Consider the following 9,519-nt stretch of genomic DNA (forward strand, 5'->3'; position numbering starts at 1 on the left):
GCCGGGCTGTGCGCGCAAGTTCACACCTGGCTGTGCTCACTCAGCCAAGGACCGAGGGAGCAGGAGCAGCGCCGGCCCGCCGCAGCCCGCCGGGCTCGCCCAAGACGCTCGCGGCTCTGCCCCGGGGGTAAGTGCTCCCTCCAGCCTCGCCGCGGGCTGCCCCCGCACACTGCCTGGAGGCGCTGGACGGCTGAGGCTCTGGAGCCTCCAGGGCCCTCCAGGGCTTTCGAGCTCCGGACCAGGTCCTGAGAAGAAGCCCGAGTGGAAGTGGGGGTGGTGGCGGAGCCGGGGAGCCGAGTCACTGAGGCAGGGACAGTGCAGGCGAGGAAGGCCAGACTGCCGCAAGGTGGATACTCTGCAAAGCGAATCTCCTCCCCCTCCCCCCTCCTCCCCCCTTCCTCTCCTCCTCTCTCTCCTCTTCCTTTTTGGGTCTCTCTTCTCGATCTCTTCCCCGGGCCTCTGTCTCTGTCTCTGCCTGCCCCTCCCCCTTTTTTCTTGGCGCGTGGGGGCGGTGTCACTATGTGTGACCAGTGAAGAACTGAAAGGCTTTCTGGGCTCCGGGGCGGCGGCTCTGGGGACCCCGGAGGCGGTACGGACGGAGAAGTTTCTCGGGTTGGCCAGGGGAAGGCTGCTGCTCAGGCCTACTGTGCTCTGGTGGGTCTGCTTGCAGCTGGTGCAAGACTCCTGGAGCTGCTTTATACCATGGCCTGCCCGGAAGCGCCCCCAGAGCTGCTGACCTCTGCCCGAATGAATCCCTGCCATTCCTGCAGTTTGCCGCGGAGCTGGCAGCAGGTGCTCGGGCGGCTCCTAAAGGCCCCCCACCCCCACCCAGCTTTCCCTTGGGGGCCCGCTAGAGGGACCCCAAGAAAGAGGAAAGTTGGTCTTTTATTGGGAGAGTGGGCTTCCCGGCCAATTCCCTGCCCCGGGCCTCAGTGGAGGCAGCTCCCCTCCGGCTGCCTGGGGGCTGGGAGAGCTGCTCCGGGCTGTCCATAGATGACGCTGTTTCCCGGAGCTCCGGGCGGCTTTCCTGGCTCCGGGAGGCAGCTGTGGAAGTGAAAGGAAGCGGAGAGTTGGCGAGTTCCTGGGGAAACTGAGGTGCTGCCCTTCTCTAGGAGAGGGGAAGGGCGCTCCTTGAACGAGAGCCTCTGTGCCTGAAGTTCAGGGGCTTGGGGGAGGAGGGGGGCTTTTCTTCCTGCACAGCCCGGTCCACTGCCAACGAAGCCCTGAAGGTCCGCTCTCAACCAGCCCCAGCCAGGGTCCTTGTCCCTGGCCCTGCAAAGCAGCATGGGAGATATTTAGACAGTCCTCCTAGCTAACTCGCTCCTCCTGGCCAAGGGTTTCTGACCTTCTGGAGAGTTACTCCGAGCGCCTGAGCTTCGAGGAGTCCAAGGGCCAGCCCAGCCGTTCGTGGGTTAGGATAGTGGACTCTCTACTGCTCGCTGGCAGATTCCCCCTAGCCCACCCCCGAGTCAGCCCAACCCAAAGAAGCAACAATCAAGACATAAACCCTCAGGGAGGGAGGGAGGGAGGGAGGAAGGGAGGAAGGAAGGAAGGAAGGAAGGAAGGAAGGAAGGAAGGAAGGAAGGAAGGAAGGAAGGAAGGAAGGGAGGGAGGGAGGGAGGGAGGGAGGGAGGGAGGAAGGAAGGAAGGAAGGAAGGAAGGAAGGAAGGAAGGAAGGAAGGAAGGGAGGGAGGGAGGGAGGGAGGGAGGGAGGGAGGGAGGGAGGAAGGAAGGAAGGAAGGAAGGAAGGAAGGAAGGAAGGAAGGAAGGAAGGAAGGAAGGAAGGAAGGAAGGAAGGAAGGAAGGAAGGAAGGAAGGAAGGAAGGAAGGGAGGGAGGGAGGGAGGGAGGGAGGAAAGAGGATAAGAAATAAGGAAGGAGGGAGGGAGGAAGGGAGGGAGGGAGGGAAGGAGGGAGGGAGGGAGGGAGGGAAGGAAGGAAGGAAGGAAGGAAGGAAGGGAGGGAGGAAGGGAGGGAGGGAGGGAGGAAGGAAGGGAGGGAGGAAGGAAGGAAGGGAGGGAGGGAGGAAGGAAGGGAGGGAAGGAGGAAAGAGGATAAGAAATAAGGAAGGGAGGGAGGGAGGGAGGAAGGAAGGGAGGGAAGGAGGAAAGAGGATAAGAAATAAGGAAGGAAGGGAGGGAGGGAGGGAGGAAGGAAGGAAGGGGGAGGGAGGAAAGAGGATAAGAAATAAGGAAGGGAGGACGAGAAGGAAGGAAAGACAGGAGGGAAGGAAGGAGGGAGGGAGGGAGGAAATAAGGAAGGAAGGAAAGAGGAAAGGAAATAAGGAAAGAAGGAGGGAGGGAAGGAAGGAGGGAGCGGAGGACAGAACGAGGGAGGGAGGAACAAGGGAGGGAAGGTTTCAGGGCCCCGGGTTCCCTGAGCTCCCAGGAGCCCGATGGGGTCCAGGATGCCAGGCGCTCCCAGTGGTTTGGCACGGGTCTCCTGTTGGGTTCATGCATGGTAGCTAGCTTTCTCTTGAACGTAATTTGAATAATTCAGTAAAAGCCCACTAGCAGCTGTATTCCTGCAGCCTCTTCCATTCTTTTCAGCATTATAATTTTGGTTAATTTTCAATTTTAGGTCCTACGTCTCTGCAATTTGTGTATGAATAACAGAATAATTTCCCCTCTTTTGTTTCGCCTTTCCTGTTCCTGAATCTAAATAAAGATGGCTTTTTAGTATTAAAAGTGGGGGGAAATTACAGGTAATTATCTTTGACGGTAAAAACGCTGTAATCAGCGGGCTACATGAAAAATTACTCTAATTATGGCTGCATTTAAGAGAATGGAAAAAAACCTTCTTGTGGATAAAACCCTCAAATTGTCCCCAATGTCTGCCTCAAATTGGATGGCACTGCAGCTGGAGGCTTTGTTCCGCCGTGATCCTGGGGAGCGCAGAGCCCAAAGTTTCACAGTGGGAAGGGGGGAAAAGAAAGAAAACAGTTTTCCTAATGGAACAATGCGAACGGTAGAAAATGACAAGACTGATCGGTTTTAAACCATTCTGAAGCCTGACTGCGCGGGGAAGTTCCGCAACAAAAAGGGAGCGGGTCTCTGGGTAAGTAGTCTTTGCTTTGTGCCTAATTATAGGGACTGTCCTTTTGCGCGGCGGCGGCGGCGGCGGCGGCGGCGGCGGCGGTTGTCATTAGCCCGGGGGGAGCCTGGGAGAGAGCGAACGGCCCATTGACTCCTGATCAATGGCGCCCGGCATTCAAGGCTCAGGGTTTGCAGGCCGCCCAAGGCTGCCGTAGCCATTCATTGTCGCAGTGTGGTACCAAGGCCTTTCCAGCAGCCTTGCCCAGAGGCTTTCCCACCCTCTCCTCAGGACCCCAAAGAGCCCCAGGCCAGCCCGGCCGGACAGCACCTCCACCCCCACCCCCCACCCCGTTCTGGTCGGCCACCTAACGGCCGAGGGCCTCCGCCGGGGCTGATGCGAGCGTGACCCCGCCAATTGCGGCTTCGCTCTGCTTTGGCAGAGACAAGCTGTTGGGGGATGGGCTGGAGAGTGGCTGCTTGGGGGATGGGGAGAGGGGCACAGGCGGGAATTCGGGGCCAGCCCTCCGCCTGGGGACCGGCCGCGGTACGTCTCCAGACTGTCCGAGGGAGAACCCGGCGGCCCGGAGGAGGGAGGGAGGGAGGGAGGGAGGGAAGCTCGTCGCCGATATACCAGGAGCCCCCTTGGAGCAGCTCCGAGGAAGCCGAGCGGTGCCCGCAGCTGCCCGGGCTTCGGAGGGGCCCCCGCTTCCCTGCTTGGGGCGCTCCCTCCCTCCGGCGGGGCGGGGCACAGTCAGAGGACTCCGGGCTTTTTGTGGCTTTTACTCCATATATGAAAGAAGACGAAACATACAAAGTCTGTACAGCTAAAATTCAACAATATATACAGAAAGTTTCTCGTTCTAAGCGTCCCACCGCGCTGCCGAGCGAACAGGAGTCGCCGGCAGCCTTCACTGACCCAGCCGAGCCCAGGCACGGGTCTGGCTTTCCTCCCGAGGGCCAGGCTTGGAGGGGGAGGGGGGCCGCGGAGACAAGGGCTGGGGCTGGACAGCGGGCTGTCTGTCCGGGTCCCTGCTCAGCCCACTTGGAGCACGCATGCAGCTCCCCCCTCCCCCTCCGCGGGCCCCCTTCCTGGGAGCGTCTCCCTTCGGGCAGGAATGGGGGGGAGGGGGGGGAGGGGAGGGGAGGGAGGGGGAGGCTGCTGTCGCCTGTCCGGGATTGGCAAGATCCACCCGCAGGAGGGGGAGCAGCATCTTTCGGGTCGGCTTCGAAGTCTGCTTGAACCAGTGAAAACCTGGGCGTGGTAGCGAAAGGCGCCCTCGCCGCGGGCTAGAAAGTCTGCTGCGGGCCGCGAGGCTGGGGGGCGGAGGGGGCTGGGAACCGAGCATCCTCCTGGAGCAGGGCCGAGAGCCAGGGCTCTCCTTCGCCCGGCGAGGCTGCTCCGTGGCGGAGACGGGGAGGGCGGTGAGGGAGGAAGGGAGAAAAGCAAAGCAGAAAAGGCCGGCCGGCCTCCTGGTCCCCGCCTGGCCCTGCTTGGCTGGGGGCTCACTCGGGCGGGAGCTCTCCAGCCGGGGGGAAGGCGGCTCCTGTGGCAGCTCAGACGGGCGCCTCCGCGGGGTCACATCATCTGCGGTCTCTGCATTGTGTCTTGGTGCGGAGAAGAATACCAGGGCGAGTAGCCGGGCATGTAGCTGCTGGGGGGCATATTGACGCCCTTGGCCGAAGCGGAAACGTCCCACACGGGAGGCAGGGCCGGAGAGCGGGGAGACAGGCCGCCGAGCCCGCCAGGGGCTCGCTCTCGTGGGGATTGCTGCCCTGCTTTAGCAGCTTCTTGAACTTGGAGCGTTTGTTCTGAAACCAGATCTTCACCTGGAAGCAAAACGCAGGAGTCAGCCAGAAGGCCAGCCCGGCCGCCGGCCCAAGCCCAGGCCCAGCTCCCAGCCCGGCCAAACAATGGCAGCAGCCGAGGCCCGGGACGCCCTGAGCCGGGGTCTGCAGGTCCTCCTGAAGAGCCCGAGAGGGCCAGCGGCTCAGGTTGGGCTCAGTGGGCGCATGGCGAGCCCTAACCCCGGGTCGCGAATCCCGTGGGGTCAGGGTGGCGCCCGCAGCGGGGTCAGGCCTAGTCCCGGGGAAAGCAGGCAGCTGGGGCCCAGAAGACTGGGGGAAGGCCCAGGGGGCGACTGGGTCTAGTGTGTGCACAGGCAGGCCAGAGGCGGATATCACCGGATCGGGGACAAACTGCCCCCATTGAGCCCCGATTCCCGCCTCCGCTGGACACACCCCACCCACCTGGGCACGGACCGCCCTGCACACACATCCCAATGGCTCCGACTTGGCTTTCCCAGGCTCAGCCAGGCACCTGTGGCAGGTGCGAGGCCTCAGCCCGGGGCGCACAAGCCCAGAGGCTTTGGCCAGCGCCTTCAACCCGGTTTCTGCAAAGCCTCCAGCTCGGCCAAGGATCCCCGGAGCCCGCTGACCTTCCGCTTTCTGCCTAATCTGGCCCCCCTTCGCTGGCAGGCTCTCCTGCCCTCCTAGGTGCTCCCCTCTGATCTTGGCTGTTCCATCCAAACATTAGGCTCTGCCCTCTGGGCACCCGCAGAGCCCCTGCCTGCCTGGAGCCTGGGGCGAGCCCTGTCCCAGGCGAGACTATCTGGGCAGCAGCCCCAGCCTTTCTCTCTTGGAGAGGGGATTTGAACCCTGGGGGGGGGGTGCTTCGGCTTGGCTGCCTGGGCGCCCCAACCTGGACTCCCTTCGTGCGGGGAGCCAGACGGAGGGCTGAGTCTCCACTGGCTCCACGCAGAGGGGCCCACTCCGGGCTTTGCAGCCTGGTCTCGGCGGCCTCCCCGCCCTCCTTTCTGGCCCATCCCTCCCCGGCAAACCCGCTAAGTAAGAACTCCTTTAGGTCTCGGGTCCTGGCAGGAGGGGGCGGCGGCAGTGAGGGCTCTTCTGTGGGGGACGGGCAGGTCCAGCCTCGCTCCTCTCTCCGCCGCTCTTGGGCACGTCCCCACCCTGTAATCCCTGTCCAAGGCCCCCGCTGGGAGGCCCTTCTCTCCGGCCGCGGCCAACACCCGCCTCCTCCGCAGCTCCACCTAACCGGCAGCCGGCGGGGCGGAATTACCTGGGTTTGGGTCAGGCCCAGCGAAGCTGCGAGCTCGGCCCGCTCGGGCAGCGCCAGGTACTGGGTCTGCTGGAAGCGATGGTTCAGAGCCTGCAGCTGCAGGCTCGAGTAAATGGTCCGCGGCTTCCGGATTTTCTTCCCCTTCCCGTTGAATCGAATCTCCCCGTTCTCAATGACCGTGGTCTTCTGCTGATCTGTAAGCAAAGGGAGCCGGTGAGCGCCCCGGGGACGGAGCTGCCCAACCGTTCCGTGCGGGCCCCCCCGGGGACCCAGCCCTGCCTCCCCGCGGGCTCCCAAGAGCCAGGCCTTTTGGCGACTCGGGAGCCTGTTGCTGCCCGCTGCCAGGCTGCGGCTCAGGCCTACACTCAGGCTGCAGCAGGGTGGGGGCGCGCGGGGGGGCCTCACGGAGAAGAAATCTCGCCGGTACGACGATCACGGACCCGCCCCAGCTCGGGCTTTGGTGTCTGGGACTGCGGCGGGGATCTGATGGTGCTCGGCCTCCTGGAGCCGAGAGCTGAGACCGGCAGAAGCCGTGGCCCCCGCCTCGTCTCCAGCCGCTCCCCCCGCCCCCCGGCCCAGGAGGGACCCTTCCCGCAGAGTCCTGGGGGAGGCCGGCTGCAGGGGCCGAGGGTGGGCAGGGCTGTTCTCCCGACTCGGAAGCGCTGCGGGCGAGGCTGCCCTCAGGGGCGAACAAAGACTCCAGGCTAGTCTGCCTGTCAGCGAGCCCTCGGCGCGGAAGCTTCCCCCGTGCTGCCCGGCATCAAAATTGGGCCCGGGTAGCCTCCCCCTTCCCTCCTCGGGATCTTCCGAGTCTCCACCGGCGAGCCACAGAAACCGGGCGCCCTGGGGTCGTGCTCTGCCCGAAGGTCCCTCCCCTCCCCAGGTAGGGGCGGCGGCGGCAGGAGCCCGGGAAACCCCGGGGAATGGAAGCGAGAAGGGGAAGGAGACCAGGAAGGAGACCAGCGGGAGGCGAAAGCACGCTGGCACCGTGTCCGCGTGGGAGTGCGAGTGCGAACATGGGCGCCGCCGAGGGAGCCCTCCCCGAGGTAGGGCTCCCAGGACCGGGAGACGGCGAGCTGCCCAAAGGGGCTCGGGGCCAGGCGGGAACAAGGGAAAGGCCCGAGGCGGCCTCCCGGGAGAGCCGCCCAGAGCAGGGAAGAGCGGGGAAGGCGCGCAGACAGTGGGACAGGCAATGGGCCGGGGCTGGCAGATAGGAGAGCTCGGGGAGGTGCACCCGGCGCCGGGCTCACCTGGGTCGTCGGGCCGCGTCGGGCCGGCCGAGCCGCTGTTGTGATAGGCCTGGAGGTAGGGGCTGTGCTGCGAGTGGCTCATGTAGGGGTAGGCGGCGGCCAGCGAGCGGTGGCTATAGGCGCCCCCGCCGCCGCCCCCGCCGCCGCCGCCGCCGCCGCCGCCGGCGGCCCCCGACGAGTAGGGCGCGCCGTGGTGCTGGTGGTGGTGGTGGTGGTGGTGGTGGTGGTGGGAGCCAGCCGCCGCCGCGGCCGCCGCCGCCGCCGCGCCGCCGCCGCCGAGTGCAGGCAGTGCAGCGGGTAGTGGGCGCCCGCCATGGCCGGAGAGCTGGGGCGGCTGCTGCGCCGCCGAGTGCGGCTGCCCGGGCACGGGTGGCACCGGAGGCACGGGCGGCGGCGGCGGCGGGGGCTGCGGCTGCGGCGGCGGGGGTGCCTGCGGGGGCGCCTGCGGCGGCGGGGGCTGCTGCTGCTGCTGCTGCTGCTGCTGTTGCTGCTGCTGCTGCTGCTGCTGCTGCTGCCCGAACTCCATGAAGGCCGACTTGGACGAGTCCTGGGCGTCCAAGCCATCAGCCATCGTGGTCATGGTCATCATGAAAACTTTGGCGGCCGGAGGGAGCGCCCTCCTCTCCAGCGGCGGCCGCCTCGGCCTGGGCCCGACCCCCCCAGGCGGCGGCAGCGGCGGGGGCAGCGGCAGCGGCGGCGGCGCTCGCTCTTCTCGCCTCTCCAGCCACCTTCGCGCCGGGATTCTTGCAGACAGGGGCTCGGGGAGGGGGGCGGCGGCGGCCGCGGGGCTCGGGGTGCGGGGCGCTCTCCCTGGGCCTTGGCCCCGATCGGCCTCTCCGGAGGGAGCTCTCTCCTGCGCTCTGGCCTCCTCGCGCGCGCTCTCTCGCTCGCTCGCTCGCTCGCTCGCTCGTTCCTTTCCTCTCTCCTTGTGTGTCTCTCTCCTCGTCTCTCCCCCCTCGCGCTCCCCCCTCTCTCTCCCCCTCTCTCCCTTTCTCTCGCTCCCCTCGATTTTTTTTAATAGAAAGAGATCTAGTGAGCGGGCCTTGTTAACTAGCAGGGAGGAGGGGGAGGGCTGCCGGAGGAGCGCAGAGGCGAGGGGGAGGGGGCCTGCGCTCCCCCGTTTCCCCCCTTGGCTTTCGGGGGCTGGTGCCGTTTAAGGCAGAGATTTTAAGGTGGATTCTGCGAAAGTTGCGCTTCTGCGAGCAGACTTCATGCAGACGCCACGAGTCGAATGGTTTGTCTCCAAAGGGCAGCGCCTTCCCATTGGTCATCCAACCCCTGACGTCACAAGCGCACGGCTTCTACTGGCGCCTGGGCTCCGAGTTCTTAGCCTACCTTCCTCCAGCCCCAAGCCAGCGCGAGAGCTGCCCCTGGGCGCGCCTTGGTGTGGGGCGCTCCGCTCCTCTCACCGGCTGCTGGCGTGGCGCCGCCGAGCCCCTGCGCCCGGGCCCGCGCCCTTAGCTCAGCCCCTCCGCCTTGGCCAAAAAAAAGGGCCGCCCCGGGCCCCTCCCCGACTGCGGGCCCTGCGCGCAGTCTTAGCTGGCCCCGGCCCCCGCCCTTCCTCAACCGAGGCTCGGCCTCCTGGCCTCCCGGATCCCCGGCCCTCGGCCCCCGGTCCTTCACGTAGCTCCACCGGCTCTGACGACCCGGAGGGAGGCGAGGAAAGGGAGCCCTGAGGGGCAGGGCGGCCTGGCAGCTGGGCAGGCGGAATCCTGCGCGAAGGGGCCCAGGTCGGGCCTGCACACCCTCCCCACCCTCTTCCATTGGATCCAAACAAACAAACACACACACGGCCCACAATGACGAGCTCCCTCCCGTACGGGAGAGGCCCGGGCCCAGGGCCCCTCCTCGCTTCCCCGGCGCCCCGTGAAGGCCTGACACTAATGCATTTTTTCCTATTGAAAACAGAAGCCGCTGTAATGCTTTCAAATATATGCAAATGAGCCGTGTGGTTAGTGGTTTGGCAATGCTGATTACAAATGCCCTGAACTGGCTCCTTCTCTCCCTCCCTTCCTCCCCTCCCGAGTGGGGGGGGGGGGGGGGAGAGGAGTGGAGCTGAAGCGAGCGCCACCGGCCCGGCCCACGCCTATCGCCTTCCCGGTTGCTGTCCCAGGCCGGGCCTCCTCCCGTCTTCGCCCCCGTTGAGGTCCCCGTCCCGG

General features: G+C 65.5%; 1 protein-coding gene across 1 annotated transcript; it reads right to left on the bottom strand.

Moving 5' to 3' along the window:
- Positions 1 to 3,798: 3,798 nt before the first annotated feature.
- On the bottom strand, positions 3,799 to 8,625 carry DLX6 (distal-less homeobox 6). The gene is given in 5 exon segments (XM_056800606.1): positions 3,799 to 4,765; positions 4,768 to 4,861; positions 6,111 to 6,304; positions 7,361 to 7,616; positions 7,619 to 8,625. Coding segments are annotated over 5 exon segments (1,005 nt in total). The 5' UTR covers positions 7,925 to 8,625; the 3' UTR covers positions 3,799 to 4,610.
- Between the last annotated feature and the right edge of the window lie 894 nt (positions 8,626 to 9,519).

Source organism: Monodelphis domestica, chromosome 5 (genome assembly GCF_027887165.1).
Source record: "Monodelphis domestica isolate mMonDom1 chromosome 5, mMonDom1.pri, whole genome shotgun sequence".
Classification (NCBI taxonomy): Eukaryota; Metazoa; Chordata; class Mammalia; order Didelphimorphia; family Didelphidae; genus Monodelphis; species Monodelphis domestica.